This window comes from Symphodus melops, assembly GCF_947650265.1.
Source record: "Symphodus melops genome assembly, chromosome: 9".
NCBI lineage: Eukaryota > Metazoa > Chordata > Actinopteri > Labriformes > Labridae > Symphodus > Symphodus melops.
The window spans coordinates 11,504,641-11,531,612 of record NC_136699.1 but is presented as its reverse complement, the minus strand read 5'-3'; the positions used below and the strand labels follow the sequence as shown (position 1 = coordinate 11,531,612).

At 41.3% G+C, this 26,972-nt stretch overlaps 2 protein-coding genes and 1 long non-coding RNA gene across 6 annotated transcripts in view; 2 read left to right on the top strand and 1 right to left on the bottom strand.

Moving 5' to 3' along the window:
* Positions 1-7,879, top strand: part of apbb2a (amyloid beta (A4) precursor protein-binding, family B, member 2a) — a 36,350-nt gene extending 28,471 nt beyond the window's left edge. For both annotated transcript variants that reach the window (XM_079352804.1, XM_079352803.1), the window contains exons 10-14: positions 2,968-3,043; positions 4,877-4,957; positions 5,073-5,188; positions 5,320-5,502; positions 5,936-7,879. In XM_079352804.1, the coding sequence (XP_079208930.1) occupies positions 2,968-3,043; positions 4,877-4,957; positions 5,073-5,188; positions 5,320-5,502; positions 5,936-6,112 (633 nt within the window). In that variant the 3' untranslated portion in view covers positions 6,113-7,879. The remainder of the gene's footprint in view (positions 1-2,967; positions 3,044-4,876; positions 4,958-5,072; positions 5,189-5,319; positions 5,503-5,935) is intronic.
* Positions 7,798-26,697, bottom strand: LOC306829684 (putative methyltransferase NSUN7). Of its 3 annotated transcripts, none has more exons than XM_079352806.1 (13): positions 26,339-26,697; positions 25,517-25,898; positions 21,016-21,074; positions 18,061-18,191; positions 17,788-17,940; positions 16,936-17,119; positions 15,872-16,106; positions 15,167-15,310; positions 14,693-14,794; positions 13,312-13,447; positions 12,597-12,720; positions 8,975-9,236; positions 7,798-8,689 (listed from the first exon to the last, which is right to left on the bottom strand). In XM_079352806.1, the coding sequence occupies exons 2-13, from the start codon at positions 25,866-25,868 to the stop codon at positions 8,247-8,249; spliced, it is 2,325 nt and encodes a 774-aa protein (XP_079208932.1). In that variant the 5' UTR covers positions 25,869-25,898; positions 26,339-26,697; the 3' UTR covers positions 7,798-8,246. The 3 variants fall into 3 exon arrangements, with proteins under 3 accessions (XP_079208932.1, XP_079208933.1, XP_079208934.1); XM_079352807.1 differs by having other exon boundaries at positions 25,517-25,723; XM_079352808.1 differs by having other exon boundaries at positions 25,517-25,649.
* Positions 21,083-26,972, top strand: part of LOC306829690 — a 42,885-nt gene continuing 36,995 nt past the window's right edge. Inside the window, exon 1 of the long non-coding RNA XR_013779893.1 lies at positions 21,083-25,504. This is a non-coding gene — a long non-coding RNA (uncharacterized lncRNA). The remainder of the gene's footprint in view (positions 25,505-26,972) is intronic.

The window sequence follows — 26,972 nt, the reverse complement described above, 5'->3', positions numbered from 1 at the left end:
TAAGTCTGAGTGCTTATCTGCACACAGGGATTCCTGCACCTCTGAAACGACTATTTTCCTTTCTCTTCTCTCAGCTAAAAGCACTGACAGCTTCCAGTATGTTTCAAGCATTGTTATCAGTAAACATCTTGATGGCATTTTTTTTTCTTTTTACAATTCATACCGTTTATAAACACCTTTACAATTTAAGGATATGGATATGGATAAACGTTATTGGTCTCCTAAATTTAGTTGTTACAGCAGCTCAAAAAACAGGAAATATAAACAGCGTCAATAGCAAATAGCATTTTTAAAAAAGCCAGCTACGAGCATGTTTACATTTAGATCCAATATAAGGAAGAGAACTGACTTCCTGGAGTATATGCTACACTTGTGTACCTGCCTGTTGAGCTGCTGTCTCTCTGGAGGCGTCAGCGTTTTATGTTGAAAATAGATTCTGAAGTTATCAAGAAGACAATTCTCCTGGTTCTGCTCCCTACACCTCTCATTGTGACATCACTCAGTTCTGAGTCATATGAAGCTCTAAATTGGAAGCTCTTAGTCCTCTCATATCATAAACCAACCTGTATGGACTAAAAGTAAGGGCCATTCATAATTCTGGATTCTAATTCGGTTGAAATCTTGTGAAACAAGCGTTAGGATTTACTGTCGGTAACATGAAAGTCTGTCTCATGTTTTCAATGTTAGCATATTCAATGAACACATTTTTGCAACTGGAGCATGTTTGGAAATGTGACTCGTTCCTCTATGATAAGGTTTGTGTAAAGTGCAAAGCAGTAAATCACTGCTGGATTAGCTCTCTTGAAAAAAATGCTAAATATCAGTGTTGGGGACTGAGGAAAAAGTTGAAGCATTTTATTTCTTCAAGCAAAAAACCAAAAGAGGATTTTATTGAAGCGTATTACGGCTAGACATCAGAAAGAGACTTAGAGGACAACAATTTTATTTTGAAGATAAAATTCAAATGCCAGAATAAGGCAGGAGGTGAGGATGAAGCTGGAATGTTTAATATAAAATACTCATGTTTTCTTAAATTTGCAAGCTTTTCACCATATGACTTTATTCTCAACATTTGACAAGATCCCAAAATGAAACAAATGCCCTCGTCAGTTTCCTTTGTCATCGCTGACCCTTATTACACTTTCCCGGAAGGTTCAGGTAGATGACCACTAACATTAATCTTCTGGCTCACTGTGTACTCAATGTGAAGGATTATCTTAAAGGGACATTAACTTTACATCCATAACCAAAGCACGTTCTTTTTCTGCATGCCTTTTTTATAAATGAGAGTGCTCTCCTGCATTTTCCTAGTTTGTCCCTGATTTATTATTGCTCCCTTATTCCCCATGGACTGTGGAATGATTAACTCCATGAATCTGTTTCTCCTTAACTTATCTTCATATACCAGCTTTACTAAGAGTCCGAGCTTTACTGAGTGAAAGAGGATTCTTGCTGATGGTCTACAACCCACCTGGCAGGACTTAACCTCTGAGCAAGAGACCTTTCAGACCGCCGAGGATTTTGTTTCAGCAATCAGGAGCTACAGGAGTTAGTGGAGTCTTTCTATGGGATTCTATATGTCAGACTTTGCAATATATGTAATATTGAGTATCATGCATTACGAAATCAATCAGTACATTAGTCTGGAAAACCATTTCTATCCTTAGAGTACAGTTGTGTTTTTACTGTAAGATAATGTGTACTCGTGCAGAACCATGGTATTTATAAAACATGAAGACCCTTCACACTTTGTGTGACACACATACAAATATACACACGCACACTTACACATAAACTTCTGTGCACAAAGAGGAGGCCGTTTGTCCTCAGCTCAGCAGTGACTTTGTAAAGGACGAATTCACCTGGAACAACAGATCTTCTCCCTCAGTGGAACAGTGACCCATTTAGTGGAGTTTTTCTGTTCATTTCGGATCTTTTGCCCCTTACTGGAGGGAGAGTTTTATCTATGTCCACTGTGTGTGTGTGTGTGTGTGTGTGTGTGTGTGTTTGACTGACGACTCTCCCCACTGCCTATGTTAAAGATATATATATATATTTTTTTTTTTACTGCAGCAGAGAAACTTGGTGACCCGAGTCTTGCAGCTGTGCATCGTGCTGAGCAGGCTGCCTTTGTATGTGTGTGTGTATGTGTGTGTATGTGTGTGTATGTGTGTGTATGTGTGTGTGTGTGTGTGTACGCGTGCATGCGTGCGTGCATATGTCGCATGTTCCCTTGTGAGCAGTGATGCAGACTCACCTCAGGCTTTGATTAATGACACCTACAATTAATCAAGTATCTGTAGCAGGAAGAGTGCAGCAGCTCAGTGCAGGAGCCATGCAGACTTATAGTGTGTGCACTGCAGCAGAAGAAAGAAAAAGAATAAAGCTTCAGACTGATCATATTTCTTTTCTTTTTGTCACTGTCAAGAAATCCTGTGAAAAGACCAAAAGCCAAAATGACTTGAGTCTGACAAGTATTACCTTGTCATTATTCCTCTCTGTAACTCAAAGCTTCACATTTTTCCAAAGAATATTAAAAACACTGCCCTGCTGCTCTTAATAGACACTCCACGTCTGAAAATAGTCTTCATCTAATGTTGGCTTATTGCTGTACCCAGCTTAAAGAAAATGATCCTTTAAATAATGGAAGCATGTATTCCTGACCCCGTTTCTAAGATTTACATTCTAATATCAAAGAAATGGGTCATGGCTGAGAGTTACTAAGTACGAATGTATAGATACACAGGCAATGGTGCTTAAAATACTGCTTTTATTATCCTTTAAAACAATCCTACAAGATACATTGTTATTGCTTGTTGTTCTTATGATTTCTGATAGCTTTACTTTTCTTGCCTTATCTCACTTGTCACATATTTTCTTTCTTCTCCATCCTCTATTCTATTTTGTTCCCATTCGTTCTGTTTATATTTCTCCTCTTACTCCATCTTTTCTTTTATTCTTTTCTAGATAATGGCTGAAAGGAAAAGTGCTAAGGCTGCAGCTGGCAGCTCCTCCCAGACTGGCTCTGATGTACCCCTACAAGGTATACATACACACACACACACACACACACACACACACACACACACACACACACACACAAAATTTCTTCTTTGATTCGTCTTCCTTTGTTGTCTGGATTTGTCAGCAGTGTGCTGTGATTTCTTTTCTCATCTGAAACCATGTATATATGTAGATATATAATGATGACCTTATCGCCTGAGGAACGTTTGTTAATAGAAAAGATAGCAATGTTTGGTTAACTCTCATTCTGATACTGCTGACTGCTGACTGCAGAACAACTTTTCAATCCGCAATCTGCAAGCTTTATCCTCCAAGCACTGATTCAATACAGTTCGTATTTCATTGAATCCCAACACTTGTTTCTCTCAGTCCCAAGTAATTATGTGAAGAAAGAGGGAAAAAAGGCCAGCACAATTCAGCCTCCACTGTAACTTTAGCTGGTGTGTGCATCTACTGAGCGAGGGGGGATAGGAGCCCCGACATGAGAATATACAACAACTATATTGGCTCTTTACTTACAGAGGCAGCCGACCTCATTAAAACCCAATTAGTGTTTCTTTGAGGCGAGATCTGGTGCTTCATAGCACCCATCCCAACCCCAGCATCAAAGAATGATTCTGTGAAACATCCCTCATATCTTATAAAGCTATTACAGGCTTGAATTCATAGTAGTTTAACTGAAAAAAATACCAATAAAGGGTGTTATATTTGAAGTCAATAGACTTCCATTCACAACAGATCCAGTATAAAAGACTCCATGTTCTAATCTGGGTTGAATCTCTTCAGGGTAGCTAGGGCTGCACACGCCTGTGTAGGGACATTTAGGAGATTAGCACCTAATGAATTGGGATGAGGGCCAATACCCAGATACTGTGCATGCTGTGCTCATTGGATTTGGCCTGTCTGGACTCTGCTTAAAATATGGAATTAATGAACATCCATCCAACACCCCCCACCCCCCCCCCCCCCACCCCCCCCCCCCCCCACCCCCACTGTTAAATATGAGGGAACTTTTAAATGGAGCTCCCTGATGAGGTGAATCCAGGCAATAGCAATTATCCTTGATTGATTCCCCTCACTGAGTCCTTACAGATCACATGAAGACGAGCTTGTGATGAATTGTTAATCTTTGGAGTTGAGTAATTTAGGTGTGGATACTTAAAAATCGGCAATAAACTCAAAAAAATTGCATTTTTCATGAAGTTGGTTTATATTAAAATGTAACTTGACACCGTTATTTTTGCTGGCATCCAGTGGTTTAAGTTCTCATATTGCTGGATTAATGTGCTGGTGTTCTCCTGGATGATGTACTGTCACTGTTTGGTGTGGTTAGAGGCCTTTATCGAGGTCTTTTTAAGTCTGCAACTTTCACTTCTTATTTACCTGGTATCATGGCAAGATGCTGCACTTTCTCCAGAAGAAGTGATCCATTTAAAAGAAGAAAGGAACAGAGGTTACACATTGTAACCTGCGACACACAGCTATTAAAACATAACATGATTTTTCTGGATGAGGATTGGTGGAGAAACCGTATTTAAAATATAAAGATTCACACTAAAACACTCCCACATTTTACTGTCAGATATATATTCCAGCTTATGTTGTTACAAACAGGCTGTGTTGATGGCAGAGTGCAGGTGATACACAGTTTAACATCTTTGATCATTCTCATTCACTGTAGCAGGAAGAGGAACAGCTGTTTATTTTTCCACTTTAGGGAAATATCAGGTGTGGACTTCTTATTTGGAACTTTGCGTGAGATGTGTGATCAGATCCTCTCACACGGTTTCTTTGTGTGTGTGTGTGTGTGTGTGTGTGTGTGTGTCTTTAAATGTGTGATTTCTTTCTGCAGAGTTTCCAATGCCAAAGACTGAGTTGGTGCAGAAGTTTCATGTGCTGTATCTTGGTATGACATCAGTGTCTCGCCCCATAGGTAAACCAAAATCTTGAACCAAAACTCGTGCACACGTTCTCACACATCATGCAGCCTGCAAACAGCTCTTTCTGGATTGTCTCACCAGTAAGACTCTGCTGTGTTTTGTCCTCAGGTATGGACATCATTAACAGTGCCATAGAAAATCTCACCTCCTCAACAGGAAAAGAGGACTGGACTCCTGTAATACTAAGTATAGCTGACACCACTCTGGCTGTCATCAAAGACAAGGCAAGCTACTATGTGTCTCTGTGTCTTGTAGTGTAAGAAGAGATAAATTAAAGACGTACTTGTTCAGAGAAGAAGATTTAGAAGGCTGGAGTTTGACTCCCATCTGATTCTCGTCTTCGCTGTCTCTGCAGGAGGAGGAAGAGGAGGTGTTGGTGGAGTGTCGTGTCCGTTTCTTGTCCTTTATGGGCGTGGGTCGGGATGTGCACACGTTTGCCTTCATCATGGATACTGGGAGCCAGCATTTTCAGTGTCATATTTTCTGGTGTGACCCCAACGCAGGCTGTGTGTCCGAAGCTGTGCAGGCAGCGTGTGTGGTAAGTTGTCTTTTGTCATAAAATGATGATAAAATGTTATTTTGTTGTGTATCTCATTCTTGATTAAATAAAGATTCATTGAGAGGTTTAGAGTAACCGTTATTTGCTTTGTTGCTTTTTTACCAGTACAAGTGGATACTGTTCTGTCTGTACCATAAACAGGAACCGAGTTAGCTTAGCATTAGTACTGACCACAAGGGGGGCAATCATGTTTCCTGTTTCTAGTTTCAATGCTAGGCTGTAAGACTGTTAGTTTTAGCTTCTTGTTTGTCCATAGATAACAAATAGGAAAAAAAAGTAAATTAGCAAGAAATTACTTTAATAAACAAACTACAGTGAAAAATACTTCTTCTTGCTTTCTTTCTGTCTTTCTTTTAACCCTAAACCCTAGAAGTATTCAAATTGCCTCTAACCCCATTCACTTCTTCTTCAGCTGCGCTATCAGAAGTGTCTGGTGGCACGGCCGCCCTCCCAACGTGCTGGCGCCTCCTCTTCGCCCTCTGCGGACTCTGTGACACGTCGGGTGACCACCAGCGTGAAACGGGGTGTTCAGTCTCTCATAGACACTCTGAAAACCAAGAAACAGCCGTCAGAACTCCCCCAGCAATGACCTTCACCAGAAACTACAGCACCACCCGGCCGACCCCTAAACCACTCACACACTAATCACCACGACAACACAATATCAGTACCAGCCATGGTAATCAACAATGTACATATATTAAGAAACATCATCTCAGAGGAGGGGAAGAGGAGCAATCATCCAGTACGCCTGAAAAATGTTCAAGAAATCTGTTTAATGAGGCGGAATGGGAGCGCTGGTGTCACTGTTAAAACTTTGACGTTTGAACACTGCTTTATCCCAGAAGCCTCCTGCTGACTCCTGGATTCTTTGGGCAGACAGATTACCCAAAAGCAGCAACTTTTTGGTAACAGACTGATTACTCACTTGTATGCTCTGTTCTCCTCTGTAAAATCAGTCATCAGCACAGTCAGAGCTCCTGGACTCGACGCCTGAGTTGCTTAACTACAGGAGCCTTGAAGGACAGAAAAGTTGTCGTCTTGTTGTCATCACATTTTTTTCAGGTAAAGAAAAAATAAGACCAATTGCCAGAAGGGCAAAACATGTCACCCAGCAAATGACATACAAAATGATTTGTTCCCAATAATGTGTGACGAACTAGAGAGCAGAAAAAAAAACTGTGGAAGAATGACAAGATTGTAATTATGAAGTGTATGTAAATGATTGTATGTAGGAAGAGAGCATTAAAGGCACAAAGTGTAGATATGAGAGAAAGATGAGGCGTTGGAAATGGAAAAAGCGACAGATATAGGCTTTGATTTTGCATGTTTTCTTGATGGGATATGTTTTTCTTTTGGTGAGTTTATAAGGGTGCTGGTGAAAAAAGTGGTGAACACATGAAATACATGCTCTTAGCACAAGTCATCTCCACTTGACCATGACTGGATTTACACTGGCACAAACAATCTGGCATATTTCTTTTTTTAAGATACATATTTTGGGGCTATTATGCCTTTTTTTAATGGGACAGTGGTTAGAGCAGGAAATGAGGGAGCGAGAGGGGAGATACATTCGAGAAAGGAGCCGCAGGTCAGATTTGAACCTGGGCCGCCCGCTTGGTCCATCGGCGCCCCAAGCTGGTATATTTCTTACCCATTTCTTAAATTAAGGTTTGTTTGTGCATTACACAATGAGGGAAAATTAATTAATCAGTAAAAGCTTTTACTTTAAATATATTGATTGGCTCAGCAGAGAAGGCATTTAATGTATTTTAAGCTTTCAACTAATGATTGTAACTGTTTCGCCTACATGCCTCACAAGCTGAGTTTAAAGCTCATGAATGTCACATTGCCTATTTTCAAATTACAATTTCCTCAGGAATCTTTTTACATACATCCAAGGTTTATGTGGTAGAAAGAAAACCCAGATCCAGGCTGTGACTTTGCCTCAGGTCTAAATGAGTAGTGGTTCAGCGGTGTTTGCCTTTCTTCAGCAGCATGGAGAAGACAGCATCAGTGCCAGACAGTAAGGGTTACCTCTAATTTCTCTCCCTCAGTAAATCCAGCCAGACTACTCCCACTCACACCAAATATATACACACACAAATATGCACATACAGCAGTAAAAGTTTGCTGTCACAGCTATCAAGATCCTTTACACTGCTCCGATAGCTCGCGGCCATCACCTGCACTCGACATGAACTCTGTGAACACAGTCCGTCCTGAATGAAGGAGACGCGTGCAAACAAAATAAAACAAGAGAGATGCTGTAAATCATTTCAGTTCTGTTCTTCACTCATCTCTTCACATTGTAAATGTAACCTGGTGTGTCAATAAATGCATTACCAAAAGTAAAGCTTTATCTTTTTGAATTCTTGAACATGTCCTTCCATTGGAACCCCATGTGTTAGATATTCATCGTGCAGTGACATTGAAACGATATTGGCCTCGCTCAGGGATATGTGCAGTTTGATTAGAATCTGACCGTGGCGAGGTCGTTCAGTTTGGCACACGAAGACTCTGTAATAAAGACATTAAAATAATGACAAATAGAAACGGCTCTGGAAGCCTGAAAGGGAACTTGCATTATCATATGCTCTATGTAGTATGGAACTACAATAACACTGTTTCCAGCCTTGAAAAATATGATGGTTTTTTTTCTGCCTTTATTGTAGTCAAAGTTTGACCTAATAGCTAGGTATTGTATGTGTTGGTGTTTTGAGTTAAAACAGAGGCCGGGATTTAGCTGAGGTGTTCTTGGGAATATTTCCCCTGGGGCGAGAGATGGGTGAAGTTTGGGTTGAGTTCCTCCACTGGCTGGAGCTGGAGCTGGGGCAGGATCCCACTTGGCCACGCTGGGGTGGGAAGAAGTTGGGGAAGTGAATAGGAGGAAAAACCAGCACAAAAGGCTTCAGCAACTCCTGAGGAGCTTTACGGGGCCGGACAAACTGGGACGATGGGGTGGCAGGAGGAGGAGCTGGAGGAGAGGCTGGATGCAGAGCGGTGGTGGAAGCGGTAGTTTTACATACAGGAGTGAAGGTTTTCTTTAATGAGACGTTTTCTGGTTTTGGCAAGGAGGTGGAGTTGGTGCTTTCAGGTTTGGAGGAAGAGAAGGGCCCGGATGTGGTGGTTTTTGAGACCTGCAAGCGTGGTGCTTTGGCTTTTCCTGAAGAAGAAAAGAATTTAGAGGTCAGGTGGAGAGGGTCCGATTTGAGGATCAAAGTACAGAACGCAGTCCGGAAAAGGGATAAAGAAAATAAATGAAAGACATTTCATATTTTTTTAGGCTGGGTAATTTGTGTTTTAACTAATTACATAGTGAACTACTAAAGCTGAAAATAATCCTAACAATTTAAAAAACAAAGATGAGTATCAATATCATATTTGTGTGAAATTGAAGAACCTATGCATGGTAGCTGTTAGTCAACAAGCGTTTAAACACATATATGACCTTGTGATGACTGTCGCCTGTTAGTAAACTCCTGATGTCCACACACAGTTGAACCACTGCTGCTCTTTGTCTCATGGTTTCTGGATTGCACACCGACAGCGAGGTTGGGTGTAGCGATGCGAGCTTGTGTTTTTTTCATCCTGTTGGAATGTCGATGCTGCTCTTTTCTGGTATTCTGGTTTGAGCCGATCCTGTCCAGTATGCCTTTGGCGTTAGCTCTATGAAGCACTTCATGAGGCGCCTCTTTTACCACTGGCTCAGGCTGATGGAAAGTGAGAAAGTGAGGTAGTTATATTCAGACATGAACTACAAAAGATTGGTTGTAAAGTAATGATTGGTGAATAAGGAATACTGTATCCTGAATAATACAGCCAAGGCTCCGGATACGCTCAATAACTGAGAGGAAACCTAGACATGAACTAACATAATATAGTTATTATAAAACTGAACAGGAGAAATCTGGCTTCACAGACGGAGATGAATGCTTATGTTGTGCTTCATCAGCCCGAAAAACAGTCGAGCAACAATTAAAATTGCATTAAGAGGATAAAAAGAAAAATAACAAAATAAAATAACAGTTTATGAATTAAAAATAAAAGCAACACCTCTTGTTCTGCACACCATTCATAATATTAGTAAATTAAAAGATGAAATGGTGAGAGGAGAGGAGAGGCCCACCATGTCCTTGCTGCTGGCTGCAGGGTCACCTGCTGTCTCAGCATCGGCCCACACAGCAGCCTACTGCTCTCTTCAACACCTGAATTATTCACAAGCCCTGTGCACACTACTGGGACATGCAGCTTGTGTTGGTTTAAGTGTGTATTTTGTTTGTAGTGTTTACCATGCACGTAAATGCAAATGTCTTTATGCAAGCGTTGGATGATTGTTATTTCTTATAGACAAGTGTGTATACATTAATACTGTCGCCTGCTGTGCATGGGCATACACAGAGATCGCTGCTACCTGTGTCTCTCTGCACACGCAGGTAAACATTCTTCAGGAGCTGCGCCGTAATGCAGTCTTTGGTGGACGCCCTGAACTTCATTGATGCTAACTCACACAGACAGGGGGCGCTGAATTATTCAACAGGCACTCTCCCTTGCCTCCCTTTTTTTCTCCGTCACCTCTGTAAATCTCACTTCCTCTCCATCTCCATCTCCACTAACCAACCATGTCATACTCTCTTAATCTCCCGTCTTCATCCCCCGAAAGCTAAACCAGCTAATCTTCGATGTCTGCATCCAAACGTGTCACACTCAAACTCTGAACGGTGAAGAGAACAGAGTCATTGTTAAAAGAGTGTGGGTGTACTACCCTGTTTAAACTGTCTAAATTCCTAAACTCCAACTATGACGTGCTCTGCTACTTCTGCTGTTTTTATTATCCCCAGATGTTTTAGTATGGAGAGCTTATAAGTGAACTTTACAGGGCGCTGCTATCACAGTCAATGTAAGCCAGCAGTGTTAAATGCGCACATATAATTGCTATTTTTATGGCATTTTTCAGAGTGCCACAATAACTCTTGATTAGCTGAGCTTATTGGAGGTAGCGGGAGAAAAAAAACAGTTTGAGGCACCATTACAGCAGTTTGATTATTATTTCATCCCTATCTGTGGAGGAATAAAATGTGATGAACAACCAGAGAGGAGCAGGCGCCACAGTACCAGAGATCTTTGTCACACCCTTTTGGGGGTGGGGGGCTTAATAACCCCGTAATGCTCTCACAAGCTTAAGAAAGGGTTTCATAATGGGAAGTAGCACGTCGTAAACATGGATATGTCACAAGTTATTAGGTATGGAGGGAAATCCGGACACAAGGACTTGCTGATGAATCCTATACCAACAAACAGCACCCATAGCCAGATAGAGCGGGTTCTACCTCCTATAACAGTCTTACTTCAAGACCACAACAATACACAGTAATGACGAGGGGAAGGAGAGAAGAGGTTCAGACAGAGAGGATCAGATGTTAAAAAAGAGTTTCCTTGCGTTTCTGCACTGGTGTATTAAAGGTGCACTATTTTGGTAGAGAAGCGTGAAAGTTGGAGAAATGTACAGATTCTGTGGTATATGTTCATAACTCTACAAAAACTGTGTAGAAAATCTAGCCACTGGAACACTGTATGAGGATAAACAGCTACGTGAGAAGTTATGGTGGGGGGCCAGCAACAATCAAACTGAAACTGTCCTGGTAGCTTTTTAGCTCCAAACAGTATTCCACAGACTATTTTTTCCTTTTAAATCAATATTTATTTATTTATTTATTTCAGAAAATATAGCATAGAATAGTTTCACTTCACTATGTTCTTTTTTCTTCTTCTAGAAATGTAAAATCTTCTGAGTTTAATGTGAATGTTGTTCATTGTTGTCTTTTTTATGGCTGCAGCATGGGTGAAGAGCTCAAGACACGTGTCTCACTTTGTGAAACAATAGTTCATTTGATCTTGAGTGCATCCTCGTTGGAAGACACTTCTATGTGTTATTAAAGTAGAATGAATAAACACCACACAAACATATCCCACGTATCAAGGAGACTAATTCCAGTGTGTCCGTTTTCTCCAAAGCTCTTCTCTTTGTATTGGCATAAATGGTCTGCTGCCAAGTCTCAACTCTATCACTCATCTAATTCTTTTATCTTACCCTGACTACCTGATCTCTACGTCCTTCATTCTCAGCATGCATTCTCCTTTATCCTGCCACTTCCACCTTAGACATTTTCAGGTTGCTGATTGGACTGAGACAAGACATTTGAGTCTGTGACTCTGCATTCTCATTCTTCATTTCTTCTAGCACCCTGACCTCTGTCCTCTGCTTGTTTGTGTCTCCAGGGTTTGACTGAACAACCAGTCAACACTGAGACACTCATTTCCAAATGATCTTAACTTCAGCGGCAGAGTTAACCGTTGAATTCCTCTTTAAGCTGTTGAAAACCCAATGATGCTTGTAATACTATCAATTGTAAGAGAGAAATAAAAGGTATTGATCTTTTAGTATGTCCATTACTGTGCAGCCCTAATATGTATATATGTATACATGTGTATACAAATTATATTTGAATATACATTTTCTCTTCTTGCAGCACTTCCATCACAACCAGGCTTCATCTCACTTTGCTTTTCTATCAGGAAAGCCTGCAACCAGGGGCTTCTCTCCGCTGGCACTTTTCTGCCATTAAAGATCAGAAAGCTTGCCAGGGTCTGATGCTAAATGAGCTACTGCTAAATGAGTCCCTGCTCATCTCGTTGGCTGCACTACGTGATAGCAGAGGCAGCAGCAGTGGACCGGCAGTGTGCAGAGACTTTGAAAGAATAAAAATACAATCAAGACAGAAATCCTCTAAATGTTGCTTTGCATTTGAAGAGAAGTTTTTTTTCAAACCCTTTCTCATTAGAGTGGAGGCTGCACATAGAAAAAAACGGCTGTGACATTGAGCTACTTTTGATGTTTTCAGTGAGTGATACTTTCTTGTGCTCATTGCTTTACTAAATAAAATCTTAAAATGCTAGTCCCCAGGCTCAATTTGGTGCATTAGTCTAGTGCTGTGGATATGAACTGTATTAGTCAGTTTATCAGTCTTAACCAATTCTTTGTTCTGAAAGGTCTTCTGTTGTGGAACGCTTACTTCTTTGATGAGAACAGCAAGAAAGCAGCCATTGTTCTGTGCTGAGGGCTCCAACATGAAAAAAAGGTTTGTTTCCTCTTGGCCCTCTAAGTGGTCCGGATTCATGAATGGTGATGGACTAAGCCTAGATGAAAACACATCCACAAGCAGAAAAATTCACAATCAACAATAATTCACTGATACAGTAGCATACATAAAACATGAGCTACATTAACAAGTAAATAAATGCACATACATCTAGTTAGTTTGGTAAAGCCAGTGACATCCACACTATTTATACTATGTGTGTTTTATTCATGCTAGCCTGAGGCGTTGCCAGCACACTTAGGCAGCTTACTGCAGAGAGGAGTCAGTCTTCGTACATTCAACTCTACAGGAATTGTAAACTTTAGCAAGCCTTTCAACAACACACAAACACACTCACAAAAACACTTGAAAAAATATATAAAGAATGTCTCCAAGAGGGCAAACTGTCTCAAAAGCTTTCCATCTGTCCTTTTCACAGCATTTAGAGACATATAATGGCACCTTTGATTATATTTTCACTGAATCTCCCTTAGTTTGTGCCGGAAGTGTGCTGAGCCTTTGACAGACTCCCCGTCTGAAAACAGACAAACACCCCAGCAGGCTGACAGACAGTGAGGTAAACTCACAAACAAATACAGATGCAGAAGGTGAACAGAGGCACGGAGGTACTACAAAGATTGAGTCTGACCTGAAGGTTGGTTGTCTTGGTTCTCCCTCCTGCTCGGAGCGGGTCTTGGCTTGCTCCAGGGCTCTGCTCACAACCGCCTCATTCTCATCAGGGTACAGCGAACAGGTGGAGTAAATTACTACCAAAACCTTCGGAACTACACACAAACATTTGTGAAAGTGAAAAAAAGACATTTAAATGTAAAAGCTTTATTGTCATATGGTATCACCTGAGCATTATAAATTAAAAAAACATATATTACATGAAGTGTAATATATGAAAGAGGACAGACAAGATGACATGTCTCTAAAAAGGGCTTTGCTCTAATTTGATGGCAATTACGATGATTCAACCTGAGCCATCATCCTCATGAAGAGCAAGCCTTTAAATATTCATTTCTAGAGCTAAACATTGCTCTTCTTATTCAGTTGCAGCTGGAATGTTGATTTGATTTCCTTAATTTGAAAAGTGATTGCTTTCTCACTCACTAATTATAGCCAAAAAAGAACAATTAGAACCAAGATGATAGAAAAAAAACTAAAATGAGGTGGAGACATTTGTTTTTTTTTGTTTTTTTCAAGATGTCCTGTTTTACAAGATATCCACCTCACAGCTGGGACACAGGCTACAGAGGTGTGTCTGTATCAGAGGTGTGTTTGTATCAGTCTGTGTGAGCATTTTTCCGTGTCTGTGACTGTGTGAAGGCGCTAAAATGAGACCATCGACTCAACCAAGCTGAGGCACTCGATACACACCCACGATTAATTAACAGTGCTATTAGAAAGTATCTACACGAGCAAAAATGTAGACGAGGGCCAATCGATGTCAGCATGATTAGAGCAGCTGGTTTTCATCACTAACAGAAAGACTCCACCTGCTCGATAAGCATGAGCCAGGCAGCACAACAGACAGAGGCTAATGAGTGTAGTTCATGGATATCCATTGAATGCTGCTGAATGGAATAAAATACAACATATATTGAACTCAGCAGCAAAGCCCTGACGGTAAGATATAACTGTAACATCTGTAACAAACAGAATATCATGTCTTGACAAAGTAGGGCTCTGATATATTATTCAGTTCTAAAGAATACAATACAAAGCAGTATCACTAATCACTTGTTTAAAATATGCAAGGAATGCTTCATCAGACTGGGGCTGGCCGGTGCACAGAAACATTAGCATTCCTAATTAAGACTCAGACAGTCTCCCAGGGACACCACAGGCTTCAATCTAATGCTAAACCAGATTAGATAATTAGGAAGTGTAAGCTTCATTGTGTCAGAGGTGAGAGAGGCTGCACACTGAAGACTATGCTCATGGTGTGTGTGTGTGTGTGTGTGTGTGTGTGTGTGTGTGTGTGTGTGTACATGTCAACATAGAGCAGGTGGTTCAACACTCACACTTCAAGGCAAGATCGATATCCTTCTTCTGTTGGGCTACCAGAGCTTCCAGTTTGCTCTGGGCTATCGCGTCCTGGGATAAGTCCTGTATTAAATCCATGTCTGAGAAAATGAGAGGAGAGTGAACTGCAAAGTGACTCAACCAACCCACGAAACAAAAAAAAGAACAGCAATGACCTTTGACGTTCAATTACAAAATGCTCTTGTTGATATCTAAGGACTTTATGTCAAAGTGAAGAGAAAACATAAAGAAGGGTGCCGTGGGTGAGGAGCTGTCATCACTTACATTCACAGAGTGTGAGGTTGAGCTCTACACACCACACAGTACAAACTTAGATTGTTTTGAGTTCACACGCAGCATTCTGAATAACAATGACTTACCATCCTCAAGTATATTTCAGTACTTACATGAAGGGGGCATAAAGGAAACAAGGTTACAACCAGTAGTTTAGAAGTTCACAGTTCACTATGTACCTCCATTTTCTTGCAGTATGAACTCCAGTGGGTTGCTGACAGCAGACACAGAACACTTTGGGATCAACAGAATAACGCACACCTTCTGAAGTCGCTTATCATCTCCGTCCAAACAGTGGAAGTCCTCTGGTATCAGCTTCACATCTAAGCATGCACACACAGTCTAATTTACACACAAAGACATATGTGCCTCTTGCTTAATGTTTGTTTCAGATGTCCCGCTCTGACTCCTGGTAGAATAATACCCAGCCTAAGGGCATGTTTTGCAATTATAAAAAAGTCGGCCTTGTCACCTACGCTAAGTGTTTCCCTGATGACTTACTGATGTGGCAGACACTATCAGCACATTGTTCCTTACTAAAGCTAAGACTGGTTTTGTCTGGTTTCTGTTTCTGCAGTCAAAAAGCTCTAAGGATTTACAAACAAACAACTAACAATCTTCAACCTTTTTTTCTGATTGAGGGACATTTTTAAGTCATTTAGAAATACCCCAAAAGTTTTATTGTGTTGACCTGCTCACAATAAAAAAAAAGGCAAATCAATATTTGATGTAGTTTAGTCCACTTTTTTTTTTTAAAATTGGCCACGTGCTTAAAAAAACAGATACTTGTATGAATAAACTAAGACAATAAAGACCAATATAGCCTTTGGAGTCACACAAACAAAAAGAGTCACAAATACAGCGCTCATTCATTCTATGCATACTCTTGCATCCGATGTCAGTCACAGACTGCTGTAGGTCCTCCCTCTGGGCGTCTGTATGGTCACTGACACAAACGTAGACAGTGGGCTGGTTATTGCAGTTATCTTTATGTTTCCTGGCAATAAGGGATGCGGTGTGGGAGACTGTGAGGCCGGAGAAGCAGCCAACCATAAGAACATCTCCTTCCTCTTGCTGCAGGGAGCACACTGCATTTGGGCCTAGGCTGCAAATTTTATCCTGGAGACACAGTGGTTTTAAAAAAGAAAAATAAGTAAAAGATAAGTACAGTATTAGAAGGTTAGATTATAGGAAGGCAGGAAAAGATGAGACAGGAGAAGGAGTCTGGAGCAGCAAATCAGGAAACAAGATGAGGGAAGATGGGGAGATGGGAAAAAAGGTATAATACAGAGAAGAAATGATAGGAGCAGTGGAGACAGATGAAAAGCAGGACGTCCTTCAATCAATAGGGTGCCCTCTGAAAATAGGATGTGGGAGCCCTGGGGTGGCTTGAGTTTCTGTTGTCGGTATCCAGATCACAAGGTTTGTCAGGAAGGACAAACCAGTGAGGAGAAGGACAGGGAACAGGGACACTGAGAAAGAAGAAGGAAGAAAATGGAGCGAAAGCATGGTGAAAGCTCATATAACAGAGAGAGGGAGACGTGATAAATTAGGCAGCAGTGTTGAATATTTGATTGAATTTGGCTGCAAAATCGGATTTAATTGTGTTGTGATGCTGTGTGCTGCCTACAGTTTGTACGGCAGCTTGACTTTAATGGAGTAGAAATTAAATGATTAAACCGCCTCCCCCCCTCCCTGCCTCGAGAAATCTTTATGGCTCAGAGTGAAGTATGACCAGATGAGAGCAAGTGGTGTGAAATATATGTATCCAGGCAAACTAATCTTTGTTGGCATATGGGGTATCAGTCTTATAATCAATTTGAGCAAGGCCATTACCAAAGTGAAGTTATGAACATCAGAGATTGATTGGCCTTGCAGATGTCTACCTCCATAAACTCTACATGGCGCTGCTCCTGTCAGAAAGCTGGTCTCTGTCTGCACTTCATACCTGTATGATAAGTTTGTGGTTGTTAAGCAGCTCGGTGGAGTATAGCTGAGTCCTCTGCTGAGCAGGGAATACCAGTACATCCCCACAGTGGGGATCCTGACAGAAGGTCTGGCCCTCCAGCTGCCCAATCGATTTCACCTGCGTGAAGCCAGCCGTCTTAAGCGTACTTTGGACCTCATTGAGGCTGAAAGCAAAGAGGGAGAGAGCAGATTAGTTAAAGCTCAAAAGAAGGGACTTAGGAAGCAGGGAAAGGGAGGAGAAGGTGTGAGGTGGGATAATGACAAGGACTGTCATCATAGGTAATAATAACGTCGAATTGATGTGTGGCCTTTTCAAGAAGTTTTATAGTGAAATTGTAAAAAGCCCGTGAGATACACACATGCCCTCGCACACACACACACACACACACACACACACACACACAAGTAGTCCCAACAGGTGACCTTTACAGTCCTAGAGCTTGCTGAGGGTTGTTGCTGATTGAATCTGTCCACAGCAGCAGGATTTACACCTAACTGAATCAGCCTGTCAAGGGGCGTGCAAGAACACACATTAACGCACACACACCCGACAACACGTAGACACACACATCCCCACACGTAGTCCAGTGGTTTAATTGGATGTCAGCTAGGCACCTGGCCCATAAAATATTGGGCAGCACCCCAAGTTAAAGGTCTGTGTGTAGATGTAGATGTGTTTGTTTTAAGGCTCACACACACACACACACACACACACACACAACATATGCTTACAGTGCATTCTGGTGTTTACTTCCAGGTGTGCAGGTACAGGTTGATGTAATCTATAGCTCTGTGTGGGGGAGTGATGTGAGGTGTGTTTGGGCGTGCTGACCTGCTCTTCCATGTGTTCACCCATGCAAACAAGGGAAGGCTGCTCGACCTCTCCTGTTTCTTCTTCACACTCTCCGGCAGAATGCATTCAATGGTTAAGAGATCATGTTTGATCCTGCAGCGGGCCAGAGAAGCTGCAAGCTTGGTTTTACACCTTTGTTCAATACACACAAAAGAAAAGATACTCCTCGTCATTTATACCTCTTCTCTGATGTGTGCTTCAAGTTTATGATCCTTCTTTGTCACTGTCTCCTTGTTACTTATTTGACCTTACCCGTGGAGGTAGCTCTCCACATCTCTTACTTCCCGTATGATTTCTTCCTTCCCATGGCGTTCCCGTGGGAGGAACTTTCTGTCTTGGAAGTCGTAGAGCATGACAGCAACGAGGCTCATCTGATCATCTGGCTAGAGCATAAGAAAGAAATGTGGTTAATTGGTTACTTTGGTTTTATCAAAAGAACTATGATCATGGAAAAACAAAAATGGAGTCTGGTTTGTAATGTAAATATAACTGAAACACAAGCTCCTATTTGGCAAGACAAGACAAGCTCATTTCTATCGCAGGATTAAGTAAGATTTAAAGTTCTTCACACAAGACACAAAAAGAAAACATTAAAAGAAAAATCCCCCAACCAACCAGCAACATTCACAGAGAAGATAAAATGTAAAAACTATGTCATAAAAAAAGACCCAAAAGAAGGACAGAAATATGACATTAAGCAAAAAATAATAATTTAAAATACAAGAAACATAAAGTAGTGATGTTATCTGCTCTGCATGCCTTTCATTGTTACATTGCTCTGAAGTCCCTGACTATAGTCTTATCTTCCCGACAGACACAGACAGTATTATGTAAATGACGATGCCTCAAAGTTCTGCACATAAAGTGCATAAAAAGCATTAAAACTGAGGCAGCTCTATCTACCACATGGTTATGGTGTACTGGTAATTACACGATGTTACTTTCTTTTTAGAGGGATTCAATGCAGCATACTAAATCAACCAATTTGAAGAAACATTCTCTCTCTCTATCTCTCTCTCTCTCTCTATGTCACACACACACACACACACACACACACACACACACACACACACTTAAGGTCGTCCTGACATGACCTCTCTGCTGCCACTTAATAGAACATTGGAGGAAACCTGAGTTATGTCTCTGACTCTCCTCCTCCCTAATTGTTTTGACCCCTTCCGCTCTTCAACATCTTTCCTGTATATATGGCCCTCTCCATCTCTCTTACTTCATCTCTTTTCTGTCTCTGGGTGGGAGGGCACCAGCCGCTTTGGTAGCAGATGGTGTTCCACGACAGCAACAGCTTGCAACATCCACACACTGGCCTAATGAGCCGGATCACCGGTAAACTACCAGGTTTTATGCTGCAGCTGAGGAATTAACTGGCAGTAAATATTAATTCAGGGAGTTCTTATCTCATTTTTGCAAAGGTCAGTTTCACAAACAGGTTGAGCTGTAAACTTCTCTTGTCGGTCCACCCTAAGTTCCACTTGCCCTTTGCCAAGGTTAAACCCTTGGGTGTGAGAAAATTCCCAGTCATGGCGTTGCCTGGCAACTGCGCCTCATGGCGGGAAACTGGCATACAGTCAACATGCAGGCTGTGTTTAGTCCCCCATGTATGCAGGTCTATAGCATGAAAAATGAACCTGCTCTGATTCAGTTTCACATGGGTGTGTGTACCTATTTGATGTTCATCTGCTAGTGTACCTAATGTACTCACCCTACAGCTAGTTTGTCTCTTAACCAATTACTGTTATTAACATCACAGTCTCCTTCCTCTCTTTCTTTAAGGCTTCAGATGACATATTTTCTCTCTACATTGTGATCATACATGTGTCAGGCTCTTTAAGCATACAAGTCTAATCTAAATCTGAATTTTTTACTCTTACTTTACTTTTCCTAAAAACCCTTATGTACCCTCATCACACACCCCTTTATTTTCCTGCCTACCTACTCCCCTCACACCACCTCTTTCTCCTTTCTCTATCAAGGTTGAACTTTATAGATGCCAGCAGTGTAAAAGGACGTGAGAGTGAGTTCTAAAGACTGTCTCATTGTGTCTGGGCTTTATTGTCTCGCCAGAGGGATGCAGAGTAACGACCTGCCACCACCACAGAGGGAGACCCATTCATTTCACTGCCGGCCATATTTCACAAGGCTACAGTGGGGGTGTGCTGTTTGTGTTTGTGTTTGTGTTGAGATTGCTCTGCTTACGCACCTCCATTTGTATTAATGTGTCTGCAAATGCTGATCATTGGCTGTCTTAAATCTGTAAACTCCACGACAGCTCGGTTTTCTCTTTATACACTCGACACCTCTTGCTTTCATTACTCCTCTCTCAACTAGCTTCTTGCACACTCAGAATACCTGTGTGCATGTTTTATCACCATGCACACAGTTAGAAGAATAGCAAGCAACCCTCCTTCTCCTTCCGTTTTTATGTCTGTGTGTAAAAGTAGGGAAAAAAGTTCATACCAATCTCCTCCTGCGGATACCTTTGCATTTCAGTAGTCGAGCGTTTCTTCACTGTCGTACAGCCTGCTGTTCACTGCTTTGCTGCCAGTCTTCCTTTTACAACTATGCAACATAGCCTTACTTTCACTGATTACATTCAGCTTGAGGCCCTTGGATGTTTGTGCGAAAGACACTGTGCAGAATAAATACACCACATCCAAACGCACTGCCCCTGGGTTGTTACGGCATTTAGACTTTATCACTAATTAATGGGATGTTTTGTTTGAGAAAAGCAATAAAGGAAGAGACAAATCCAGGCAACTGCAGCCACAAAGTACCTTTTAGATGTGTAAGTCCAAAGGGAGCGGTTGTCATTGATTAGGGTGGGGAATATAAAAGACACAAGGTGCTTTGCGAGTTGATGAAAGGAGTGTATCAGAGTAATACATCAATAATACTGTTCCTGATTAGAGGTCTAGATGAGAGAACAAAGACGGTGTCGAGTATGAACAACAGGACATGAATATCTGAGAGCAACGCATAAAGCTCACTCAGAAGCAAGTGTAAGAAAAGAGCACAGGGTAATCAAAGGGCTCGACAAAAGAATAAAAAGGTAAACTCCCAAACTTCAGTCCAGATTTTCTCATAATCAAACAGACTATAATTTCAGAAGCAAACCGTGATTTTCATGTAAACAAACACAAAAGGGATTTGACTGTCCTGTTTTGAAAATACATCACCCACTGTACTCACCATTTGCTGAAAGAGGTAAAAGCAGCTGTCAATCATGATGTCCTCCAGCAGCTTTTGATCTGTGCAGAAACAGAGTCGAACATGGTTAGGGTGGATGGATGGAAATGTAGTAATGAGACTGTCCATTACTAATTATGTGTCTGAGATATAGCAATATGAATTATTGCCATGTTTTGTATGAGTATCCAATTATCCCCAGGAACCCATCTCAACTCTTTCATCGAGAGCAGGAGACAGAGGCAAGTAAGATACATGCTACAAAGGACCAAGCCATGTCTGATGATAAGAACGTGTTTAAAGAGAGAGAAAGAGATTACCGTAGGATGAACAGGGGATCCTAGAGGCACCCTCGAAGATCGTGATTTAATTTGGAAGCATAATTCAATTAGATGAGGGGGGCAAATTTACTGTGATTAGACGCTCATTTGATGCTTAATTAGAGGTAATCGGATGCTTCATTTGCCTAATTTCATTCATTTATTGTGTCTTGGGTAAATGGGCGTGTGAAATCGAAGAACTAATGACATTAATGACATCTGCAGCAATAAACAGCTGCATCTCAATACCATTAGGGAGTAATGTTTGTATAAATCTTGTTATCTACAACACACTTGATTTCAAGACCTGTCACTTACAAATAATGTTGCGCTGACTCGATGGAGAAAGCTGGCTGTCCCATTCAACACTTTAATTGATTACATTCTTTTTTCCATCTGCTAGGGTTTACTTTACATTGACCTTCGCCTGACCTTCTTTATCAAATCTTGACAGCAGTCTGAAAAGGCTAAGTATGAACTGTTAAGAGGCGAGAGCCGCCTGTCAGGTACCGGTTTAAAGAGTTTTGCATCTTTATGCCCTGGCTTTCATATCATAAAGACACCAAATGTCTTGCCAAACAACGGGATACTTCCTTACACGAGCGCAGGCAGACGTCCCTTCCTGTCTGTGAACAGTGGGCTCTCCCTTTCAGTAAGAGGAAGACGCGAAGAAGCTATCTCTATCCAGTTTATCGCATTAGGATTTACGGACAGCTGCAACCGAAGCCGCTCTCCAGGTACAGTGTTTGCTCATTACGCACTGGAAATAGGAAAATGGACAAATGTGTACGTGTGTACAAAATATGTTCATGTTTCTACAGTAGTGAGGTTGTAACCTAAGGGGTATGAACAAAAGGTGAGTGTAAGTGTAAAAAAGAAAACAGTGTTGATTTTAATATTCATGTTCAGTGCACGTAAATGTCATGCGTTGCCTACTTGAGTCATTCTTATTCTTGTCAGACACATCTCTTAAGCTGCAAGTCAAAGGTAAGCTCAGGATACAGCCAATCCACTGAGACGCCATGAAAACCAGACGCTGCTGTTAACTTATCACAACATCATAAATCATGCCCAACTGTACTCTGGGTCTCAGCCAGATGCACGTGAGATAGAGGGCATGCAGGCCGGGGGAAACAAACACATCTGTGTAGAATCACATCCACATGTACACACAAATAACCAGGTTAATAATCGAGGAAACAAATGAATATCATTAGCAGCATTCAAATGTATAGCAGACGCAGGTCAATAAGGGTTTATATTAGTGGCCATTACTACAGAGGGTCTTAAAGATAAGCCCTGTGGAGATAAGCACTTAGTGCACACAGAGCAGCTCAGACCCCAGAGGGAACCATGATGGTTGGGTCTTTAGAGGGCAGAGGCTTCGGCATGCTATAAATCACACCCAGTAGGTCGAGTACAACACAGACAAATTTCTGCTATAAATCACTACCAATAGAAATCTTTACACAGCAGACACAGAATTTTAAATCAAAACTACTTTAAAAAAGAAGTTGACAGATGAATGGAAAAACGGCGTGAAACCAGTCATACAAAAAGGCAGTCATTGACCAGCAGGAGGCGCTACTCATTGCAGGCCTCATGTGAAGCTTATGTGTTTTGTGGCATCCATCCAGGTATTGCACAATGAGCAGTGACTGATGATGACTGCGGTCAAACAGATCCATTGTGAAAGAGCCAGACCTGAACCCGGGCTCCTTTTCTTTCAGCTCTTTGTCTCACATCGTACTGCATCAGTACACCCGGTTGAACATTAATCTAACAGAGGACCAGCCAAAAGAGGTAAGTGCCATGAGTTATACAATCACCTTTCAACTAAATGGCAAATATATCTCACACTATTATATTCTAACTACCTGGACAATTTCATATTTGCTGAGGCATACTGTTGGTAACTGCTATGACCGTGGTCAAGGACAAAAAAAACCTTTCCCTTAAGCTCTAAATCCATCCGAACACAAAGTGGTCCAAAGAACCTTTCTTGTTGCACACAGGGATACAGCGGCCACAGTCTGTGACAAGGGCGCCTGGATGTCTTGTTGGAAAATATGGACAATGAGGCAGAAATACTCAACGGAGAGGTATGCAGGAAAGGTGGTGAAGCGGAGGAGGGAGGCTCTTGTGGCCAACAACAAGGTCAGCCACATTATTACTTCAAAATATTCTCTACAACTGGTGGTATAACATCACAGACGCCAACAACTGAGAGACCTGAAGGTATAAATGAACCAGGAGAGAAAAAATAAACTGCCTCCAGGTCAGTGATCAAGAAGACAGTCAGTCAATGAATGAAATTAATGAAAGGCATTTTAGAGAGACAAGCGAGGTCAATAAAACAGAAAAGCCCTGAAGATACAGAAATGAGAGGAAGCCAAGTCAAGTTGGAGGAGCAATAAGAGAAAAGAGCTTAAAGGCTAATATTTCTCATTCAAGCTCTTTCTTTTTATTAAATCTACACCAGCGGAAAACATCATCACACATTTCCTATATATTTTATTTTTTACCTACATTGGTAATTCTGTGTCCTCAGCCATCTTTATGAAACTCACTGGGGGACTTTTTGGTATTGAGCAGATAAAAGTCATAATCACAAGATCAATGCAAGAGCTCATTTGCTTTGTGTGTCTTTTCAGTGTTGTTGTATTTTTTGTTGCTGAGGCATTTCTCCTTTAGGTCAACAACCCACCTCAGTTCACTTATGGTTCAGTCATTCCAAGGCAGTGCACACTGCACAGTGTGCTCTGTGTGTGCGTGTGTGTGTGTGTGTGTGTGTGTGTGTCTGTCTGTTTGTGTCTGTATTTCTACCGGCAGGGGTGTGTGTCACTAGCAAATCAATTTCTGCACCAAAAGTCAGGCTGTCCGTGGGAGGAGGAAAAGCAGAGATTAACATTGGCTTCTAGGCAGTGTCAATTCATCTACACCCAATTTCATCGCACAGCCAGTGTGAGTGATTCAAAAAATGTGACCAAAATATGTATGTGAGTGAGGTTATCATGTTTCCAACTTAAACAATCACCACCACGGGCCTTTGTTTGTGTAAAAATGATGTGATGTTAGTTTTTTGGTGGAAAGGAAACATAATTCACTTCATTCAATTTTCTTTTTACACCATGCAGAAATGTGATATCGAAGATCGGGATTAATTCAACCAGTGCAAATATCTACTTACAACCCAAAACTACTAATGATGGCTACTGTGGTGCTTCTTTTTTTCAAATGACTCCACGGAAGTCCCTCACAACCTGAAACAATACATGTGAACCAAATTCAAAGCTAGAAAAGCCAGATGTGAGGGATGGGAGCCAAAGAGAGGGACTGCACTCAAAAAGAACTGGAAAGGCCGATAGATTCTTCATATAAATAAGCTTTTAAATAAAAAAAGGAGGATTAAATTCAACAAGATATACAGTACTTTGTATAAAAACAAGGACCTTGCAATGAGATTTATAAGTTATCTCTTATATACTCAGCAATCTAGAGCATTTCAACTTGCACTGTAAGTACTATGACCTGCAGCTGTTAAACTAATATAGCTTGATGCAACAAGGCGTTAGGCTTGTGATGATGGATATTTGGAGGTGATCTGCATTAATTGGAGGACATGTAGACCTGAGGCTTTTCCAAGTTCAGTGGATAGATAGTGGGAAAGGACAAAATCATGAGTGGCTAACGGGGGTGTTCCAGCACTCTGACCTCTCCATCCACTAAGAACGCATAAATCGATTTCAGCCATCTTCCCTGAGCTGACAGTTGGCGCACCTCCCCTCCCTTATCACCATGGTGATTACACAGCCCCATGACTTCAACCACCCAGACCCCACCCTAGTCCCGGACAACAAATTATGGGCAAAATTGATTCGCACAGTATTCCCATTGGTCATTCAAGGCTTTTTTCTCTTCTATTTGCCCTTCATCAATCAATCTATATCCAATTCAACTTGTCAATTAACGTCATTAAGGCCATTCATTCTTATTTCAAATTGCTTGTTGCTTGCCTGGGATCAAATAACTTTAGCTTCTAATTTAATATACCTGAAATTAGTCAATATAGAGGCTGCTGTACATCCCTCTGGTGGTTTCTTTACTCTTAAATTGCTAAAACCAAAGTCAACGGGTTCAACAGTAACAATGAAATCCACTGCACTGGTCATGTGCACACTCACATTTAAGTGCATTGAAGGCAAGCTCATAAGCTGTACGTTGCATCGCCTCATCTTTGACTGCAGGTAAAGGGAGCCCTCTGTCTTTGCCAAACTTCACCAACCGCTGGGCAGCAGGCTTCTCCAGGTGGTTATTCTGGAAGACGACCGATGCCAGCAGGTAAACTCTGTCTTGAAAACCCAGCTGACCTTCGCCAACAGTCTGGAGGTCTGCAGGAACAGCAGGAACGTCGTCACCTGCTGGGTTATCCAGACTAGTTTGGGCCTTGCTATTTTCACTCTGGAAGCCAGTCTTTTTTGTCTTGCACTGGGAAGAGCGACTGGGATGCCCTCCAGCATTTTTGTTTTTCACCATATCCTCACAGATGTGTTTTCTGTCTGACCCCTGAAAAAAAAATAGTCATTTGTAATGAAAATAATAATAATAATAATATGAATTGGCATAATTACATTGGCATAATTAGAAGGAATCATTTATGAGTTTTAAGATAATTTAAGGACATTTACAGCTTTGTAGGCTAAAGCTTGTTTACAGTCTTTTTCGTGGTTTTTCATAGCCCACATTTAAAAAAAAAAAGTCTATCTTTGTGTTGTTTATAGCTTAATTGGTTTCAACATGAATCTTCTTGACGTTTCAATCTTTTAATGACTGACTTGTCTGAAAATCCCGGCAGCCTAGTTCAAGTTAAGACAGCTATTAAATAAAACTCCCCATTGAGAAAGTTCAGACGTTAACGTCTCGTTTTGGTAATGATTTGCTCTTTGAGACATTTTTAAAAGTTGCTGTCGGTAAAGCAGAAAATATTGAAGCGTCATTCACGTTACCTTAGTAGAAGACAGTCCTGTTTTCTTCTCAAGAGGTACAATCGTCCTATCCCTTACTCTTCATATCTGCCGATGTAGTCAAGACGTTTAAAGGTAGTGTCATCGTGTTTACCTTGATTTAAAGCGAACTTTGAACTACCAGTTGTGAATCTGGGTCCGTTAGAAATCGAGGGTTCGTCTCTACAGATGTTACAGTTGTTCCTACAGCCCACTAACCCTGCCCCCGAGCCTCTTAATCATCTATTTACAGAACTCTCTATAAGTAGGCTACTTGTCGTGTCTCCACTTGAAAAAAAACTTTCTTCAAGTCTGTCAACACTGTGGAGCACTTCGGAAAAGCGTTCTTCCATCACCATGACAACAGCATGCTAATTTCAGTGTCCTGCTCTTCACGGATGAAGAATTAATCTCTTTAACTCTGGGTGTCCTCTGTGTCTTTCTGCAACATAGTGGGCTGCAGTGTTACAGAGTCAAATGGAAGCTAAATGTAACCCTGCTGGACAAACATAAAACATCAAATCAAATCAGTTGAAAGATAGCATGCAGCTGTTGGTTTAAGGTGACTGTGCGTCATGAAGGTTTGTCTAAAAGCAGGGGTCTGTGTGCACAGAAGGGCCCTTTAACGAGTATAAGT

Bases quoted from the DNA above. Each gene is read 5' to 3' on its own strand.
- LOC306829684 (XM_079352806.1), bottom strand. From the start codon at position 25,868: ATGGTGAAAAACAAAAATGCTGGAGGGCATCCCAGTCGCTCTTCCCAG. The intron at 17,941-18,060 runs GTAAGGTCAAAT...TATTGAACAAAG, and splicing joins GTGGAGAGCTACCTCCACGG to GTGTAAAACCAAGCTTGCAG. The intron at 15,311-15,871 runs GTATGCATAGAA...GTGCATGCTTAG, and splicing joins GACTGACATCGGATGCAAGA to ATGTGAAGCTGATACCAGAG.